At 45.6% G+C, this 21,429-nt stretch overlaps 1 protein-coding gene across 1 annotated transcript in view; it reads right to left on the bottom strand.

Annotated features, from left to right (window-relative positions):
- SNTB1 (syntrophin beta 1) overlaps nt 1-21,199 on the bottom strand; it is a 229,588-nt gene extending 208,389 nt beyond the window's left edge. Inside the window, exon 1 of the mRNA XM_059165709.1 lies at nt 20,335-21,199. Coding sequence (XP_059021692.1) covers nt 20,335-20,887 — 553 coding nt within the window. The 5' untranslated portion in view covers nt 20,888-21,199. The remainder of the gene's footprint in view (nt 1-20,334) is intronic.
- Nucleotides 21,200-21,429: the final 230 nt, after the last annotated feature.

The following is a 21,429-nucleotide window of genomic DNA, read 5'->3' as shown; positions in this document are numbered from 1 at the left end:
TGATACCCTTTCCAGGGAATGTGCTTAGAACCCCCCCTAAGTGAGCTCCTGGCCACGTGCCCTTTCCTGGACACGGCTCTCTGGGCAAAGGAGAGCTCCCTGACCCAGGTCACACCAAACAGAGTCCCTCTCTGTGAGGAATTTGGAATTGCAATACTCTCCACTCAAAATGCGAAATGATGTGAAAAAACCGCATGGCCCAGGAGACACCTACATCCGTATTCATTCATTCATCCTCCGAGCACTTACTAATTGCCCATGGCTAGCCAAGTACTAAGGTCCTATATGGCACAGGGTTTTCAAGAGGTAGGAGGCAGAAGAATTTAGCTAAAGCATTGCCTTTACCTGGAAAGTTAGAAAAGTAGGCTGAGGCTAAACCTGTAGTTGGTTCAGATGGCAGACCAAAGACTTGGGTTTTATGTTGCAGTTACAATGAAATAGAAGCTGGTATTACAAAATGTTTCTGAACTGGTTCGTAAAGAGAAGCCCTCTGCTTTCCCATCACTTGCCTTTTATGACTCATACCTTGAACGGAACCAAAATGGACTGAAATCAATTCCAACCCACCTTTTTCATTACTAGATCTGAACTATCTCTCATACCGTGGTTCTTCCGATTCAGTGCAAGGCAAACTCCAATGGAAGCAGAGAGAAGAACATGGCCTCTCTAGGGGGCTCCTGGCCCAGGGATCGGAAGCACCTGGGGGGCAGGGGGGTGCTTTGTTAATAAGCTTCTATCTCTGTAATCTGCTCTAATGCTTGGAACACTGGAGATTCTCAGTCAACATGTGCGGACCCAAACCCAGTAAGAAACATGCATCATTTGAGCTTGGAGATGCAACGGGGCGGGGGGGTGGGGGGGTGGGGGATGTGTTAAAAAAAAAAAATCACTCAGGGTTTCTGAATGAATACCTTGCTGGGTGTGGAGAGTAAGTCTGGGAAAAGCGCTTTCTTTGGCATAAAGAGGGGGTTGGAGGAAAAAGGGGGAAGGAGAGCCAAATACTTTCAAAGAACAACACTATGTCCTAAGGACAGAGTGATTTAACGGTATGCAACACACCTGTGCTTGCCCAGCGGCACCGTGATTAAGAAATACTGTTATCGCCTTCCAAAGGAAGTTTTCTGAAACATTAAATATGATAACCTCCTGGTGGATTTTTCCACAGCAATTGCAGCAACCACTTCTAATCATGCTGCTAAAAAGATAAGGCAGGCTGAGGTCTGAAAGGGAGGACACAGGCTGTCCGTGAAGAAACGCTGTCCCCAAATGTAATCTATCAGCACACAATCTATCCGAGTCACAAACTTCCTATTTAAAAATTTTTGCCCCCCACCAGTCCTAGGTCTCTGACAACTAGAATTACAAAGATTTGGGCAATCAGGGTCCAAGTTTTTGTGCAAACCAGCTATTTAACTTCAAACTCTACACTGGTTTAGGTAACAAAATACTGATTTTTCTTTTTTTTTTTTTTTTAAGATTTTATTTATTTATTTGACAGACAGAGATCACAAGTAGGCAGAGAAGCAGGCAGAGAGAGAGAGAGGAGGAAGCAGGCTCCCCACTGAGCAGAGAGCCCAACATGGGGCTTGATCCCAGGAACCTGGGATCATGACCTGAGCCAAAGGCAGAGGCTTTAAACCACTGAACCACCCAGGCGCCCCAAAATAACGATTTTTCTAAGGTGATTTTAAAAAATCCTGTTTACAAGATTCTAGAACACCTTAACAATCAAAGATTTAATCTGAATTGTAATGCTACTGCCAAAGAAGAACAACTAAAAAAACTGGAGTTGTTTTGCCATCTTCATACATACATGGGATCGGAAGAACATGAAAGAACTTTTTTGTTTTAAAAAAGATTTCATGTATTTGAGAGAAAGGGAGGGAAAGAGCAGGAGCAGGGGGAGGGGCAGAAGGTGAAGGAGAAGCAGGCTCCCCGCTGAGCAGGGAAGGAGGGGGGACTCAATCCCAGGACCCTGAGATGAAGACCTGACCTGAAGGCAGACCCTTAACCGAATGAACCACCAAGGCGCCCCTCAAAGAACTTTGTAACTGTGACTAGTTTACAGTGTCTTTCTCGGTGATAAATACATCCCTCAACTTATTTTTAATACAGGTCAAGCACGATTAAAAAACAAACAAACAACTTTTTAAGATGTAGAAAGAAATAAATCCTGCAGCTGGGTTGAGTTGTGACAATAAGATCCAGGAAATGAAATCTTCTTCCCATGTGTCTCCTTTCCCCTTAGTGGATCAAACTAGAAGAAAAGTGCAAACAGCTGGTGGATTTAGTATGCGAGAAGGGCAACTTCTCCACCAATCAGTAAGAAGCTGGAGAGACTGCAGAAGTCCCTTAGACCATACAATGTCCCAAAGCCGGATACAACTCACTGACTTCCAATGGAATGCTGGAAATTTTGGACAAGGGGATCTTGCTCTGTCTAAACTCTCCCCATGGCTCTCAGACCCCCCCGCAGCCCAAGTTAATTCACAGTGGAAGAAACTTCTCAGGCAAAGCTCAAAGGGTAAAGCCCCTTTTTTAAACCAACTGGAGGTCCTCGGCAAAGCCGTGGGTTAAAGAAAGCTATTGGTTGGTTCATCCATTCAACTGGTATTTACTGAGTGTGGCAGTGAGTTCCATGCAATGCTCTGAGCACTGGGAATATAGCTGTGAACAGGGGAGACAAATAAGAAACCAATAAACAATATAGAGTATAGCATATGTGTGTGCATATATATATATATATATATATATATATATACATATACACACACACATATAGATATGTATATAAACATGTACTTCGAGGTGCCAGAAAGAAAGCAGGGTAAAAATAAAAGGGGTGGTTGTTAATAAGAATTAGTTTTTATTAGCAGTTTTTTTTTTAACAGTTAGTTTTGTAGCTACAACATCAAGATACCTACTCTTCAATTCTCAGAATTCTTCTACTTCACATCATGTTAGTAATAATAGTTTTTATGAGTAATTCAGTCCATGCTGATTCTGGATTTATGGCAATCTTATTGCTTGCCCTTTGGCCTCATTTCTTAGGGGCTGCTTCTAACTCTGGTCCTTCTAAAATTGGGGATGAGGCACAGTCTTTGGAAAAGGAACCACACCCTCATTCTGCTGCTCTTTTCTTCTGAGAAGGGCCTGAGAAAGGCCACAGCCACACCTTCTGAGCAGCTCCTTGGTTTACTTTCATCTTTACAAAACCATTTTCAATGATCCACCCGCCGATCAGTCTCTCTCTGCTGACTCACGGTTTTGTCACTGGTTGGCAGCAAGTCCACGATTTTGAAAGCCATGTAAATAAGGAGGCAGTTCTAGCATGTAGAAACATAGGATGCCCGGTTAAATGGGACCTGCAGGTAAGCAACAAATGTTTTTGAGCCTATGTATGTCTCGTGCGATATTCGGGACATATTTATATTTGGAAAAATGCTCTGTATCCAATAACTGTGTTTCACCCAGGAACCCTGCATATGAAGACTTTGGGAACTAGATTAATGATCTCAGAAGCATGGATCTCGAGTTCTGGCTCACACAAAAAATAGAGAAACTGCTCCAAAGTAACAGTAACATGGCAAAGCTAACATGCATGAGAGCAAAATTCAGTGGTGCCATATGTATGTCTTGCAGCAACCTCGAACAACCTTTGCCAGTACCTAGCCCTCTCAGCACTGACTCACAGAGAAATCTCTGAACACTTAGTAAACGACAGATGGTCTCATTAGACATTTGACAAAGAGAAAAAACTGTGCTAGGTCTCAATTACTATTTGCTCACTCCCTAAACTCCCTGCCGAATTTTTATGAACTGTATTCCAAAGCCTCCTATGGGAGGTGTAATTTTTTTCCCCCTTTAACGAAGTGCCACCAACTGGGCGGCCTATAGCACAGAAGCAATCTCTCCCAGCTCTGAAGTCAAAGTGTTGGCAGGGTTGGTTCCTCCTGTGGCGGCGAGTCTGTTCCAGGCAGCCTCCAACTTCTGATGGTTTTCTGGCAATCTTTAGAGTTTCTTGGCTTTAGATGTCTGACTTCAGTCTCTGCCTTCAGGTTCCTATGGTATTATCTGTGTGTGATGTCTGTGTCCAAGCTTCCCTCTTTCTAAGGGCAGGAGTCTTCTGGGGGCTCACCCTGTTCCAGGGTGACTCCATCTTGACCAACCATATCTGCACTGACCCCATTTCCAGATGCCACATTCTGAGGTATGAGGGGGATGCACTTTAGTGTATGAATCTGGAAGGAACACAGGCAACCTATGAAGGGGGTAAATCTGCAAAAGTGTCAGAAAGACTGGAGAGGGAAGCCAAAACCCAACCAAACACATCTGTACACGAAAACGAACAGGCAGGGTGTGGGAAGTGGGAGGCTCCCAGAGCCCGAGTCCTGCCACAAGAATCTGTCCATCACACGCCGGCGGGAAGGGGCTGGTAAGTGGACAGAGGAAAGCTGCTGGCATGGCAAGGATCCTGTCTCCACACAGCCTGGAAGCAGGCAGTGCTAGACAAGAATGACTTCTTCCGGGTCCAGATCAGGCCCTGCCCTGGTTCTGCACAATCATTCCCCACCGTCCCCACTTTCAGGACCCCTCCCTCACTCTACGGTGACACTGACTGTCTGTAACACACCCCTGGCAAAACTGTTCTATGTGTTTCCTGCTGGACATTCTGTCACTACAACTGTATCAAGGAACCTTCTGATTGTCCCAAAGTGTATTTTGCGTGCATGTTTGACATTAGATGCACACAAATAGACATATATGAACACATCTAAAAAAATAAACTAGCTGAGAATGGAATTTTACAAATCAGTGTCTGATATTCCTTCTTTAAATAGTTTCTTCTTAGGGTGCCTTGGTAGCTCAGTGGGTGAAGCATATGCCTTCGTCCAGGTCATGATCTCCAGGTCGTGGGATCAAGTGTCAGGCTCCCTGCTCTGCAGAGAAGTCTGCTTCTCCCTCCCCTTCTGCCTGCCGCTCCCAGGCTCATGAGCTTGCTCCTTCATAAATAAATAACATCTTTAAAAAAAAAAAAAAGGTTTCTTTTTTCAGATCATTCTTCCAGGCTTTATGGGCTTTTTCTTTTTTTTTTAAATTTTTTTAAAAGATTTTATTTATTAATTTGACAGGCAGAGATCACAAGTAGGCAGAGAGACAGGCAGAGAGAGAGGGGGAAGCAGATTCCCCGCTGAGCAGAGAGCCCGATGCGGGGCTCGATCCCAGGACCCTGAGATCATGACCAGAGCCAAAGGCAGAGGCTTTAACCCACTGAGCAACCCAGGCACCCCGGGGTCTTTTCAAAGAATACACAACTTAAGTGAGTTCTTGGAGCAGTTATAAAATTATATTGATTATTTTTCCCTGATAGATATAGATTGATACACATACCATACCAGGAACACAAGGTCTCCTGTTACTTCATTATTACTGAGGTAGAGAGTACATTTTCTGGCAAAATAAGAAATAATGATTCTGATATGAGTTATAGCTCAAAATAAAATGTGCCCATATAAAATAAAAAATTTTTAAGTTTTTAAAATATTTGAAAATTAGTAAATCCATTACAAAATTCTATTTTCCAAGTTTTAAGGGGAAGGATCACCTTTGTTACCTTAGGCCCTCTTTCAACTGAGAATTAAAATAATAAAGGCCTATGGCCTGAAGACCCTCTTGAGCAGCTGTGGACCCAATACCATGTATGTTATTTTATAGTCAGCAAGTTTCACCAGCCAAAGCTGTTTCTTGCTTTTCCCCAAATCCTGCCATGTTAGGGCCACCACTAATGACCAACATAATTGCCATAAGTGGGCCAATTCTCTTCGGTTCTCCGAGGTTCTAAGACAGAAAAGACCTGATTGATCCCTTCTCTTAGAAACACCGTCTAGTGGGGAAAGACAAACAAACATACTTCAAAGACAGTCAACACACTTTGAACTCTTTATGTACTGAGTTCTGTGTTCCCACATCAGTCCTATAAAGAAAGTACTATTGTCCTCCATGAGAAAATGGAGTTCTAGGCAGGTAAGGCTATTGCCAAGGTCACACAGCTAGTTGGTCCACTTTGCTCACGGCCAGTCCTTATCTAAAAAGGTCAACAGGACCGAAGCTGAGAAACACTACACTCCCCTTCGACTCAATTAATCTAACTTGTGCATCATCAACTTACAGGAACTGCGATCAACTAACAGGGAAGGCAAAACTCCCTATTGACCTCACATTAAAAGAAATTAAAAGATAGGCACAGGTAGCCAGAGCTCTGCTTCGTAAAGTTTCCCAGGGCAGTATATGGCATCTTGATCGTGCCCAGACCAGCCTTTATGAGAGATTTGGGATGGAAGTCTGTCCGGATCTGAGCGCAGTCCATCTTCCACCAGGTTTCCTCTGAACACTTTTAAATTAGGCCACATGGTCCCGCTGGAGCCTGCTGGCATGTATCTCCTCTGCAGTCTGGTCCACACCAGGGAGGCTGCTGGCAGGGAGTGCCTGCAGTTCTCGGCCTGGGGGCATCTTTTGGGCAGGGGAGTACTCGTGACCTCAGGGGGATGCCCAACAGAAGCACCGGAGAGGTATGCCCCCAGCAATAGCCCTTAACAAAAGGATGAGTGGAGAGTGGGTAAGTTTTACCTGTTTCGTCCCACCTCAGGGGGAAATATGCTAAGCTCCAGAGTGACCAAGTGGCCCACTGTGGGGCCATGATGGCCTTGATGGGCTCATTCCCTTTACTATCTCCTGTCCCCACTCTACCACCAGCACTTCCTGGGATCATATCCCAAGTAAACATCTTACCCTGAGATCCTCAAGTCAGTTCCTGCCTCTAGGGGAATACAAAAATGGAGCAAATCTCAGAATAGATTGAAACTATTAAAATAGTTTGAAATAGGGACGCCTGGGTGGCTCAGTTGGTTAAGCAGCTGCCTTCGGCTCAGGTCATGATCCCAGCGTCCTGGGATCGAGTCCCGCATCGGGCTCCTTGCTCCGCAGGGAGCCTGCTTCTCCCTCTGACTCTGCCTGCCTCTCTGCCTGTGCTCGCTCTTGCGCTCTCTCTCTCTCTGACAAATAAATAAATAAAATCTTAAAATAGTTTGAAATAGATGAAACTATTAGATTATGCAGACGTAACACACTGAAAAGCAAAGCAGAGGGAAAGGAACTTGGAGACATCCGAGTCAATACTAGTGGGAAAAAAATCTTCAAAAAACTATTAATACGTTCAGAGAGATCAGCAAAGACGTGGCATCCACAAAACAAGAGGGTGCTATTAAAAAAATGAGCAATGAGAATAAGAAAATGTTCCTGGAACTCAGTGATATGACAGATGAAATGTTGAAAAAAAAAAAAAGATCAATATAAGAGTTGCAGATAAAAATCTAGTGATTCTCCACGAAAAAGAACAAAAATAAACAGAAAGGGACAATTGGAGAAACAGCAAGAAGACAGCAACAAAAATCAGTTTATTTTTCAGCACAGTATCAATACAGAGGGTCCGACACCAACCAAAAGAATTTCCATGCACAGAGAGCAAAGAAGAGGGAGAAGGAGAACCGTCAAAGAAATAAAACAAGAAAATGTTCCAGAAATGAAGTGCAAGAGTATTCAGACCACAGGTCCCAGTCTACTCATTAAATGGCACCTTTAATGTCACAGTTACCTTTTTGATGACACCCTGGGGCCCGAGGAGATACTTTCCAACTCAGTGTTTTTAAGTAGTTAAATCCAAACAATGTACTACATCATTGTGTCCTAAAAATGTAGCACCTGCTGGACATTATACAACTCCCCAAAAGCTGGAATCCTACCGGATGCTGCCACCCTCATTTCCTATTCCACACTACTTTTTATTTTGTGTGGCACTTGTTTTTGTTTGTTTTGAAATCACGGCAACTGCAAAAAACCAGTTTTGCAAAGATACTGACATCATAAAAGGAATGTAGCAATCTCCTATTGAGTCGCCAGTTAATGATTTTCCCAGTGTCCAAAAGATGTTGCTGTTTTCCCCCAAATTTCAAAATATTCCATGGCCCCCTGGTGAGTTCACTGGGGCACCCTATGGCATATTGGCACACGGTTTGGGAGCCATAGTTTTAGCTCATCTGTGTCCATCCAGGGCTTAGAAAATTGATGAATGAAAACCCCACACCAAGGCCAATCACTAGATGCAACTCAGAATATCAGTGATAAGAAGAATTTAAAATTTCCAGCAAGAAAAAGGAGGCCACACGTAAAAGAAAGAGAATGAGACATTTCACTGCAGAAAGACTTCTCACAGAAACTCTGAAAACTGCTGAGGGAAAATGTTCATTCAGACTTTTCACACCCAGAGTGTAAGTCCAGTGAGAGAACCGATTAAAGATATTTTCACCTATTTACCTCCCACACATTCTTTCTCAGGAAGCGACTGGTGAATGTGCTCCAGCAAAAACTAGGGAGTAAACCACAAGTGAAGGGGACAGAGGCTCCATGGAAACAGAGGAGAAAGCTCAGGACAGCCTGAGGAAGATGGCCACGCACCAGACCAAGGGAGAAGTCGTCCGTTGACAGAGCAGGAAAATCAACAGAATGGGGGTGTGATCTGCCATGTAAGAGTGTCTGAAGTTATTCTTAGAAATTTGATAAAGTTTGATAAAGTCTGAAGTTATTCTTAGAAATTTGATAAGTCTAGTACTTCTTTTGGGGAAAAAAAAATTAGGTATATGAAAATGAAGCAAACGGGAAAAAAAGAGAAACTGTTAGAAACTGCAAGAAACTTGATCAAAACTATCCTGTGGCCGGAAAATGAAACAATGTTGACATGATGACAATTTTATAAAAACAGAATGATTTAGTCAATAATGGCTGACACTGAGAAATGAAGAAGCAGAACATAGGCATATTATATTTGGAATATTAGAATATACTTTATATATGTATATTAGAATTAGAAATATATTCAAATATTCCAAATATTATGTGCCTACCGTGCTAATATATTCTAATAATAATTACTAAATTATTAAGTAAAACCTGTATTCTAACATTCTGGGGGACAATGAAAAAGGTATTGGGCAAGGGTGGGCAAAGGAATGCTATATTATATTTATATTATATATTATATAGCATTACATTATCTTAATTTAGACAAATTCTAAACATGAAGTAAAGAACAGAGGATAGTTTGTGGATACTGCAAGCAAAAAAGAAAAATCATTAAGCTTGATTTTTACTGCAGATAAAAAGCTTTCAGATGAAAGCATCTGAAATGCAGGGTCCCAAATAGCCAAGTAATTACCTATATTTTAAGCTTCACTTTGCTTATGTAACCCCACTGTACAAGTCACCTCTTCTGTAAGCCATTCCTTTGCACACCAGGTATCCTTAGTAGCTTCTGATACTCCCTAAATTCCGCTACAGTATTTACATAACTTATAATTATAGAAATAGTTGTAATTTATATAAATGTTGATTTATTACTCCACACCTGTCTCCCTCTGGAACGTTCGATTTCAGAAGAGGAATTTCATCTCATCCCCCTGCAGATTTTTACTTCAATCTACTGACAAGGTGCCACCTTTCAAACACTACAAGAAAAATTATTTTAATAACTAGTTGTGTAATTATTATACACCATATGTCATCAATCCAACTGTCCTTTCTTTTTTTCAGATTTTATCATTTCTGATTTGAGGAATGTGCCTTAACACTGCTGGAGGCCCAGATGGAAGCTGAGTTCTTGCAGACAGAATTTACAACTACTCCAATCATTCATTAGGGGCCCTCTGCATCTGAAACCACTTTACATCATCTGCCTACGTCTTTTTTTTTTAACTTACACTGACACTGTACATTCAGACCTCAATATTTATTAGAACCAACTTGCAATTCAAAACCTCAGTAGAGGGGCGCCTGGGTGGCTCAGTGGGTTAAGCCGCTGCCTTCGGCTCAGGTCATGATCTCAGGGTCCTGGGATCGAGTCCCGCATCGGGCTCTCCGCTCAGCAGGGAGCCTGCTTCCCTCTCTCTCTCTCTCTGCCTGCCTCTCCATCTACTTGTGATTTCTCTCTGTCAAATAAATAAATAAAATCTTTAAAAAAAAAAAAAAAAAAAAACCTCAGTAGACAATATTTTTCCTTCCTTCTACCAAAACCCAATCTGAGATGTGCGAGTTCCTTTGTTGTCCCTTTCTGGGGGATGGATTTACTTTTCACTTATCCCTGTATTGAAGGGATAGCCCCGACACCGTTAATTCTAAGCAGATATCCTATTAAGACACGCCCATCTTAAACATTATCTTTTCTTTTTCAAGGGCACATGAACAATGATCTGTCTTCCACTGGGTTGTCTCTTGGATTCCATGAAATACAGTATTAAATAAAAAAATAAAAAACCAAAGTATAATGCTGGCTTAGTAACAGTTATGTAAATATTTCACATTTTAACAAAATATTAAAAATGCGAAAAAATATTTCACTTTTCACATTTTAACAAAGGAAATATTGGGGTTTTTTTTGGGCTAATAAGATCTCCACATTCCTATAAGTCCTAGACAATTTTTCAAAGAATTCTGAATTTTGCTGTGTAGGTTAAATCTGTACTTGCCCACTTTCCCTTTACAAAACACTTTTCTGCACATTCCTGCAGATCAGCATTTTAAGACAAAGTTCGCATTTGCCCACCAGAAACCACAGCAGCCTACACTGTGATTTGGCTGATGGAAAACATCTGATGCTGCTAAACGTCATCAATGAAACAGACCCTTGCGGGATCCTAATTCACCTTTACAAGGCAAACTAACTCTCCCGGGGCCATCAGTTGCATCCTTTGGTTCCCAAACATGGCAAATCCCAAACTCTCCTTCGTGTCCCCTAAAAGACGTTCTATCACATATGCTTGACCCCCTCATTTCCCGTCTATGCTTGGATCCTCTATCTGCAAACCGTACTTAGCTAAGCGTGCGACATGACATATTTTAATTAGTAAATATTTAGTGCTTACTATGTTCCAGGCAATGAGCTAACCACTTTCCATCCACAATTGCTCTCCTCCTAACAATGAACCTACTGATTAAGAAATTGAGGCTTGTAAGTAGGTCACTCGCTCAAGCTCACACAGCTAGGCAAGAAGCAGGACAAGAATGTAAGCCCAGTTTGAGCAAATCCAAGGCCCATCCTCTAAGCCACAGCATTATACTGCCGTGAGAAGGAAACTGCAAGGAAAAGAACCAAGAGCCGGCCCAAGAACAGGATCTACCAACTATGGTAACACTCAGCAACTGGTCCTCAAATCTGAGATGGAGCTTCCCACATTTATCAATGAGCTACAAACGACGCTTCCAATCACAGGCAGGGGAAGTAGTTTTAAAAAGCACTGAGCCACGGGATGGGTCATCATCTTAATTTCCGTCATAATCTCTACTGAGCGTGAACTTTCCCATCTTGTCTGTCCCACTTTGGGAGCGGGCCTCATCTGCATGGGTCTGTTAGGACACTACTTCGTGGTGTTACATATTTTCTCTGGAGTCGCACTCTGCAGGCCGGAGCTGAAGGCAAGCGATTATTATAGATCAAAGCCAGTGAAGTGGGTAATGAGGTCTGGTATATAAAACATTTGGTATAAATGCAGGGGAAATTCTGGCCTTTCTTTAACATGGACTGCTTTGAAATGCATCATTTGCAATAGAATTCCTAGTAGGCCACTAGCTGCCGGAGAATAATTTCCCTTCACCAAACAGACCACTGGTAGCTTCGGCTAGATGTCTTTCACAAATGTGGAGCTGTGTGCAGTGAGTTATTTTTAAAACACACTCCAAGGGGTGAGTGCTACAATGCACCACGGAACGTGGAAAGCATTTCCCTCCACAGCAGAAACATGAAACTGAAGGACAGTCTTGATCCACTTCACATAAGGAATATGGTCTGAATTTTCAGGCTGATACATCAGCTTTAAAAAAAAAAAAAAAGAAAGAAAGAATTAAAATATCTAAGCAGACAGTTTTTATCTCCCTAGGTGGAAAGTGTTCTTACATATTCAGACTTGTAGGTCCCTGAGCCACAGGGGGGCAGAGGAAAGGTGGTTATAAATACAACATTAAAAGGATAATTACATTTTCCAATAACTTTTAAAAATCATGTCTGGCTCCTCTTTTGCCTTTCAAGACCGGTCTATGTTAAGTAAGCGCGTCCCTGGCTATAAAGTGGCTTCTGTATTCTTCGCTACAGCCCCGGATCGAGTTTTCATTATCGACGCTAAAAGTGGATCCTTACCACAGTCCAAGGGCTCGAGGGCTGGAGGATGGGCGTCATCAGAAAAGGTCAGCAGGTCCCCAAATTACTTTCCCTCTTCCCTCTTAGAGCAAATCCAAGGCCCATCCTCTAAGCCACAGCATTATACTGCCGTGAGAAGGAAACTGCCAGGAAAAGAACCAAGAGCCGGCCCAAGAACAGGAGCTTGCTGTCATTCCTTCCTCTTCTCCCTCCCTTAGCCCCCACTGACTCTCTTCCCCTTCTTCCTCCCTTCTGTCCTTCTATTCTTTTCCTTCCCAAGACATTTTCCCATCAGCCTAATACATTGCCGCGTACTATGCCACACAGGCTGGGGTAAAAAAAAAAATCACACCCTTTCTATGATGAATCTCAAGAAATTCACCATCAGCCTCAAATGCCCCACCTCCTCAATAACCGTCAACTCCCCAAAATCAAGAGGCCATGCCTTACACCTGTCAGACTTCCTTTCGTCCACTGTACAACGTCTTGACACAATGTCTCGTGCAGTAGTTAGAGCCTGGCGGGTGGGAGAGAATCCGATGTCCAGCTGCCCCATTCACAAGGTAACCTTGGACCAGTCCCCTCATCTCTGACTTCCATTTTCCTCCTCTACAAAAAGGGGGGCTCATTCCCCCAGCCCAATCACCCACAGAGGGTTGACCTGGTGACAAAATCACAATGTGCTGGAAGCCACTTTTACAAACCTAAGCCCCGTGGCGGAGGGGGCTCCTTCCTAAGCACAAGTCAGGGTCGAGCGTCTGAACCCCGGGCTGCTGTGGGCCCGTGAGGCTGGGTCACCTCAAGAGAGCCTCGCCTACCTTGCACTTCTTGAAATGTGAAACTCAGCATGACATTTCCCTGCCTCGCACACTTCACCCAGAGAAGGAAATCTAACTCTGTAACAAGCAAGGCCTAGAAGCCGCAGTTCCTGCTCAGTTCTCCGGTCTTTTTTTTCCATTCTCACCCTTTAGCAAGGCCAGAAGGCCACACTCCCCCCACCTCTACCCACACGGAGCTACAGCTGAGAGCCAAGCTCTCTGTCGGGCTGCCCTGAGACCTTTGCCTTCCACAGTCCTGTCCAAGAATGGGCCGGATGCCCTTCCGAGGCTCCCACTGCATCCCATAACGCCTGTGATGTAGCACTTTCCCCTGCATCCTGCAGCTGCCTGTATGGGACTTATCTGCATTGGTCACTGTGATATTGTCCGTCATGCACAAGCTCTAGTGGTATATGGCACACAGAGGACACTCAGTAAGTTACCTGTTAGGCAAATGAATGAATGAATGAATGAATGAGGAACTCCTCTGCCACGTGACAGGACAGGACTGTTTACTATGGTGGAGGACATTCCTGAAGAGCTACCTGGGAACTCTGTACCATTACCATTTCAGCAAACCAGATGCAATATGCAGAAAAATGCCCCCTTCCGCCACCCCCAACATGCACACCTCCTAGTCTCCAGATCCCAACCATAGGTTACCTTGCCTGGCAAAGAGGAAGGAGGGTTGCAAAGTGAATTCAGGTTGCTAATCAGGTAAGTTATAGTTTAAAATATATATATTTTTTAAGATTTTATTTATTTATTTGACAGAGAGCAATCACAAGTAGGCAGAGAGGCAGGCAGAGAGAGAGGAAGAAGCAGGTTCCCCGTTGAGCAGAGAGCCCGATGCGGGGCTCGATCCCAGGACCCTGAGATCATGACCTGAACTGAAGGCAGAGGCTTAACCCACTGAGCCACCCAGACACCCTAAAATAGATTTTAAGAAGGGAAATTATCCTGGACTATCTATGTATGACTGAAGTCATCACAAACAAGTCCTTGACAATGCAAGGAGGCAGAATAAAGTTTGAAGTGGTATCTTTTTTTAAGATTTTATTTATATATTTGAGAGAGAGAGAGAGAACGAGTGGTGGGGAGGGGCAGGGGGTGGAGAGAGAGAGAGAGAAGCAGACTCCTTGCTGGGCAGGAAGCCCCAATGTGGGACTCGATCCCAGGACCTGGAGATTGTGACCTGAGCTGAAGGCAGATGTTTAACCAACTGAGCCACCCAGGCACGCTGGCTAGAGTATTTTGATGTGGGAAAGACTCAAGCTGCCACCACAGGCTAAAAATGTAAGGAAGTCAGGAGCCAAAGCACCTGAGTGGTCTCTAGAAGCTTGTGGAAAAAGCAAGGTGACAGATTCTCTCTTAGGGGCTCCAGAAAGGAACACAGCACTATAAACACCTCGAAGTTAGCTCAGTGAGATCTGCATCACACTTCTGACTCTAAAAAACTGTAAAATAATAAATTTGTGTTTTAATTTACTAAGGTTTTGGGTAATTTGTTAGAGCAGCAATAGAAAACAAATACAGTAGACAAGAAAGCAAGAAGACCTGAATTGGACAAATCATGGGACCTCTTGGAGCTTCACTCTAATCAACAAACCAGGGATATGCGTCCCTAACCTGCTTCTCACATAAGGCTGTTCGTGAGGCTTCAAAGCGATAAATCTGTGTTTGAATTTCAGCATTGGAACTTATTCTCTGTGTTTTTTTGGCAAGTGACTTTGGTGATCTGTGCCTCAGTCTTCTCATCTGGAAATAGTTTTGGTGACTGTGAGAATCCAGTGATTTAGTCCACGTAAAGCATTTAGAAAAGCATCTCCTGTGATGCAAGGAATATATAAATGTTAGCTTTTATTACATATGTAAAGAGTCTGGAAAACGGTAGGCACCACAGGGTCCTGCAGAGGATATGGTCCGATACCCCCAGGGGATGCCTGCCTAAAACCACAGACAGTACTACTGACCCCTATATATACTACGGTTTTTTCCTATGCAAACATAACTATGGTAAGGCTTAATTTATGAAACAGGCAGTAATAATAAGTTAGTTAGCACCGACAATAACCAATAAAATAGCACAATTACAACAATATATTGTCATAAAAGTTCTGTGACTGTGGCCTGTCTCTCAAAATATCTTACTGTCCTGTACTGGCCCTTCCCATGATGAGGGCAGATGCTAAGAGGCCTAGGTGAGGAGGTGAAGCCGGGGGAGTGACGCAGGCACTGTGACAGAGCATTAGGCTACGGTGACCTTCTGAGAATTTCTCAGAGTGGGGATTGTCTGCTTTCCAGGCTGTGGAAACTGAAACCGTGGAAGAGCAAAACCCCGTATAACGAGGACTACTATATAGAGGGGCAAAGCCAAATCAGCGTTCCTTTTCTTAAAGATCTATTTATTTATTTGAGAGAGAGAAATAGAGCACACATGCGTGCAAGAGCGGGTAGGGCAGAGGGAGAGGGAGAGAGAATCTGAAGCAGGCTCCTTGCGGAGCACAAAGCCTGACACAGGGCTCAAGGTCATGACCCTGAGATCACAACCGAGCTGAAAACCAAGAGGTGAAGGCTTAACTGACCGTACCACCCAGGTGCCCCCAGAATCAGCGTTCTTATAGAATACTGGCTCATCAGGAGAGTGGAGGGTCAGGGCGCCTGGGTGCCTCCATGGGTCAAAGCCTCTGCCTTCGGCTCAGGTCATGATCCCAGAGTCCTGGGATCAAGCCCCACGTCTGAGTGGGGAGCCTGCTTCTCCTTCTCCCTCTGCCTGGCACTCCCTCTGCTTGTGCTCTCTCTCTCCCTCTCTTTCTCACTGCCAAATAAATAAAATCTTTGGGGGAAAAACAAAAGGGTGTTGGGTCTGAATTTATAGGATATAAAGTGAAATAAGGTTTAGCAATGGCTTAACTTAGCTTCCTAGCTTCCCAATGAAGAAAATCAAGGCCCAACAAGAAAAAGCATCTTGTGAAAAGAGTAACCGCTAGTTAAAATGTAAGCACCCGAGTTTCAAGACTCTAAATTCCACAGTTCTTGGATATTCTTTAATAATCCGTACATCCCAGGGGCGCCAGGGTGGCTCCAGCTCATGCTCTCTCTCTCAAAAAATAAGTAAATCTTTTAAAAAAAGATCCTGTATCTTAAGTAAACTAAGATTCTCTAAAATGCAAGTTCTTGTCCAGTCCTGAGATTTCACGCCAACCAAACCACTGCCTCTGCCGTGCGCCACATCTCCCTGCCCTGCCGTCCCTACTTCTACTACTAAGGAACTGACTGTGCAAGTGACATTTTAGATGATCTCAGCAGCCAGGCATTCCTGGGAGCAGTGCTGGGGGAGGAGCTTTGATGGACAGGGTTCCTGTCAACAAGAGTCTCTGACCTTCTCCATTGAATTTCTACTTCTTCTGGTCCAGCTCCCTAGGATACCTTCTGGACCCAGATAAGATTCTTTTCACCACCCACTCCCACCTTCCCTATCCCACTATGAGTCTTCCAGAACATTCTGCACTTTCCAATCTGGACAAAGTTATGGAGAAACTAACCTTATTGTAGTTTCAGTTACTAAAATGTTGAAAGATTCCAAATTACTATTTCGCTATCAATCTAAGGGCAAAAAAACCCGCATCCCACCCCTGACTCAGAACTACCAGGGCATTTCTGCAGCTGTGCCCAGCTCCACTTCACAGGGGGCCATTCACTCCGTGTCTGTGTACACCGTGTCCCCTGCTGGTATGGGCTTCCATATCTCCATGGCTGAATGCAGGATCCCTGGCCCTACTCCCGCAAACGGGAAGTGAGTTCATAACGTGAAGACATCTGGTCTTAACTCTGATGACTATCTGGTGAAACACTGACTTCACTAGCACAGTATATTCACACTTTATTTTCAGCTTGAATTACAATGTAATCTCCTTGCAGGCCAGGTGTTCAAATGACAGAGACCCTGCCTCTTTGCAAAACAGCCCCCAATGTGGCAGCAGCTCCCTTTTTTAGGGAGCCAGGCACTCGGTGCCTTAAGGTTTTTAGACTCAATCCTCTTCCCTGTTCCTCCCTTTTGCGCAGCCCACACAATTGCTTCTCCTGCTCAAGGCTGTCTCGAGCATTTCAGCATATTTGAGAAATGGGGAAGAACATCCTGAGCGCAAGAGCTGAAGAATCTTCAACTGCGTTAAGTACATAGTTGAAGGAGAAGCTCCGAGTGTCAGTTTCACCCAGAAGTTACAAGGATGAGCTTTGAAGTCTGATAGACCTGGAAGCCTCCTCCCTGTGTTACTTTAAGCAAATAACCCACTGTCTATAATCTTGTTTCCTCATCCGTAAAAGGAACAACAGTACTGGCCTCACAGAGTTACAAAAAGTGTAAGGAACAAATGCAAGTAAAGCCCGGCACATAGAAACGCTCAAGAAATGTTAGCTGTTGCCATGATTCCCTTCCCACAGAGGAATGGTCTCCTAACATTACAGTTACGTAATAATAATAATAATAATAATAATAAGTATACTAAAAATAAGAACTATAAACCCTAGCACAGTATGAGGAATGGACTATCCCTTGGGAGGGACAATTTCAGCTTCGTTTCATGTAATTATAACTAATCATAGCAGCCATTTGATGCATGTTTTTTTTTCTTTTACTCTCAGATTCTCTTCCATAGAGCGGCCCTGAAAAGCAGGAATGTCCAGCCGAGTTTTCTTACTGCCATTTTTCAGGAGACACTAAGGCTCAACGCGGTTCAGATAACTCTGTGAGAGACTGGAACTAGAAGGCAGGCTTTGAAACTTGCTCTTCAGCTTTTCATTTCAGGGTGTTCCATGAGCAGTGGTGCTGATTCTCCACTAGAGGGCGCATGTCATGGAATGGGGTGTGTTGGCTGCCCGCTGGCCCAAAAAAAAAAAAACAAAACAAAACCAAAAAACCCACCAAATCCGCTCCAGAACAAAAACAACAACAACAAAACAAAAAACAAAACAAGACCAGTCTAAGTTAAAAAACTGCATTTTCCATATAAACATATCTTTAAAACATCTCCCTAAGCCTCCTGTCCCAGCTGATTACATCTGCAAAGCCACTCCTATGTAGAAATTCAGCCATTGAGATTGCACTTCAGAATACAGGCAAGAAGGTATGTGATTTTAAAAAGCCCTTCCGGTGGTTCTGATATGCCCCTTCAGTTGGGAATCCATGTATTAAGCTACAAAAGAGATGTGTGATACTGGCTTTCATGGTCTATGATCTCTCCTACTGCATTTAGAACCAACACTGGAACTCAGAACAAGAGACACTGTTTCAAGGAGGGCCTCTGTTTGCTTCTCTAGATTGCAGTTGATCTCTGAAAACACAGGCTGGGGTAAGGGCTAAGACTGCTGCCCCAAGCCCAGGTGGTTCACGTCTAGGAGACTCAACGGGCTTCCCCCAGAGGTCCTGTCTGCAACACAGCACGACCTGTTGCAAGAATGTCACATTAGAGGCTTTTACAACACTCACTCTTCAGTTGCTGCATCTCTAAAGTCACATAACTGATTCTTTTTCTTTATTTTCAACTGCAGGGAATCACCTTACCTTCCTCTTTTTGAGAGGTATTTTTTATCTCTTTGCTAAGTCATTATTCATTAAATTGAAACCAAGGAAAAGAAAAGACATAATGAAGGGCAGTGCCTTGAAACAGAACTGACCTGTTTTTTGTCTCCTGGTCCCCTGATAGTTTATAGTAAACACTGCAAGCTAAGCAGGTGGCCCAGCGGTTTACACTCCAAACTACACTTGCCCCAGATCCCACCTGCCCCTGTCACACAAACCAACACACACTTGAGTCATGAAAACTTTTTTTCTGTTTACTTATGTTAATCATCAAGCCAAAGCAAATGGCCTTCCAGTTTCTGGATCCAGGGTAGCAATTAAATATGAAGACATCACAAATCCTCTAGGTAAATAAAGGTGTGTGTGTGTTGGGGGGGGTGCCCTCTGTATTCTCAGCAGGAGGCAGACACCATGTGTTGCATCAGCTGTCACATGTAACAAAGCTGGTTTCCCAACTTTGAACTTTCTCAGTTTCACACACCAGCACCACATCTGGTAAGCAGGAAATTGACCTAAGTCCTTAATTTAGGATTTAAATCAACTACCAGTTTACAAGATCTGAGTTGAAACACTCTTGTTTCCATGGCTATGGGTTCATTGATTTGTTCACTCAGGACGCAAATCAACTCAGGGGAAATGAACTGTAACTAAATAAAAGACCCCAGACATCTCCACCTACAGTGAGGGGAAGCTGAATAAATAGACAAAAATAATTACATGATATTTGTACTGACTGAGGTTTGTACAAATTAAGTTATGGGCCAGGGAGGCAGATATCAAGTAAGAAATACAGATGAGGTGGGAAACGAAGAGTGATTATCCACTTAATACCTTACTGCCTTTCTGCACATAACCGCAAAAGGATACAAAACCAGGGTTACTTGTTCTCTCCACTTGAAAAATTAGGAGGGTATGCACACAGGATCTCAAAGTCCATTCTTAGAAGCCTCACACTCAGGGTAAACTGTTTACAAATGCGAAACTGTTTCCACCCCACTAGGGAAAAATCCCGGGAAAAGGCAGGCAGAAAAACTGCCTCAGCAACCCTCCACCCAGAGCAGCCTGGAATCCAGACTGACCGGCCAAACACCTGGCACCGAAAGGGAACTTCTGCGTAAAGCTGCAAAATACTTCCCAGCTCAGGGCACAACTCGCCAGCATAACCCCGGGTTCCAATCCGAGAGGAGGAAAGTCCAGAAGGATAATGGGCTTTTAGCGTTCAAACAGGGCCACTTCTGACTTCTTTAGGACTGAACCTTCTTAAATGGATTGCCCAGGCTTCTGAGAACATGGTGCCCAAGCGGAAAACTAAGAGAGTTGCGGTTTTTCAGGGAGCCTTCACCGCAGCGCGGACGGCTGCCGCTCCTCACCAGTGCCACGTTCCGGTCCGTACGCTACCCTCGGATTATCCGCGGGTAAAAATGACGCACGGTGCCCTAAGCATCTGACCCTGCGCCTGCCACGTAGCTCAAGAAACCCAGCTCGCCGAGCCTCTGCACACACCCGTGCTGGGTCCAAGCCCGCAGCGACTCTAGGGTAGGGACAAGTGGCCCCCCAGGTGGGTTAAAGTTGTCCCAACTCCCCGCCACCGCCCCCCACGCAGGGCCCCGGGGTGGTGCCGGCACCTGGGTAAGCGTGAGCGTGCGGTGGGAGGGTGAGGGGGTGTGTGCGCGGCCCGCGCGGCGTTAACCCCTTACCTTCCAGCAGCACCTCCTTGCCCGCGCGCTTGAGCGCCTGCACCGCCTCGTCGTGGGTGGCGTCCCGCAGGTCGGCCCCGTTCACGGACAGGATGGCGTCGCCCACGTACAGGGCTTGGGTCTGGTCCGCCGCCAGCCCCTTGAAGATCTTGCTGATGAGGATGGGCATCTTGTTCTCCTTGCCCCCCTTGATGCTGATGCCCAGCCCGCCCAGCTCCTGCTTCAGCACCTTCACGCCGCGCTTCTGGTTGGAGATGGACTCGGGCACCTGCTCCGGCAGGTCGGTGAAGGCGGTGCGGACCCCGGCGGGCGAGTCCGGGGGCTGCACGCCGCCGGCGCCCCTGCAGAACGAGCCATTGGTGGAGGTGCCGATGCCGTTGTACGCCGCGGCGCCCTCCTCGCAGCTCAGAACCAGGGCGTCCTCGCTCAAGTTCACCAGAACTTTGTGCCAGCGATCCCGCACCAAAACTTCCAGCAGCCCGCTCCGCTGCGCCCGGCCGCCTCCCCCGCCGCTCGGCCCCGCCGCCGCCGCCGCCGCCGCCGCTACCGCCATCTTTCCGGCATTCTTAAAATGCCATGTGATTGCCAAAGGGGGGAAAAGTGGGGAAGGGCTGCGGGGGAGGCCGCGGGCCCGGGGAGCGGGGAGCGCGCGCCCCGCAGGGAGGAGGCCGGGCGCGGGACGCAGCTCCGGGAGTTCGCACGCGCGCTCGGCGCGAGTTGGCCGACGCAGCCCGGCCCGTTCCCCCTCGCCTGAGGGGTGGAGCGACCTAAAAGAAGGACAGACAGACTCAGGGGAGGGGAGAGGGAAAAAAAAAAAAAAAAGGCAAGCCCGGCGCCAGTTGCAAAAGCCCAAACCGAGGGGAGCCGCGCCGCAGCTGGGCGCGGGGAGGGCGGGGAGGAGGAGGCGCGCCCGCGGGGCGGGGCGGGGCGGGGCGGGGCCCGCGGCCCGGCGGCCGCTCACCTGTTCCAGCCGCCGCAGCCCCGGCGCTCCCGCTGCTCGCCGCTCGCCGGCTCAGACCCCCGCCGCCGCGCTCCCGGGAGCCCACGGCGCGGCAGAGACGGCTTCCTCGCGCCCGCTGCCCTCCCCAGCACGGC

The sequence above is a fragment of the Mustela lutreola genome, chromosome 3 (assembly GCF_030435805.1).
Source record: "Mustela lutreola isolate mMusLut2 chromosome 3, mMusLut2.pri, whole genome shotgun sequence".
NCBI lineage: Eukaryota > Metazoa > Chordata > Mammalia > Carnivora > Mustelidae > Mustela > Mustela lutreola.
This window is presented reverse-complemented; position numbering and strand designations above follow the sequence as displayed.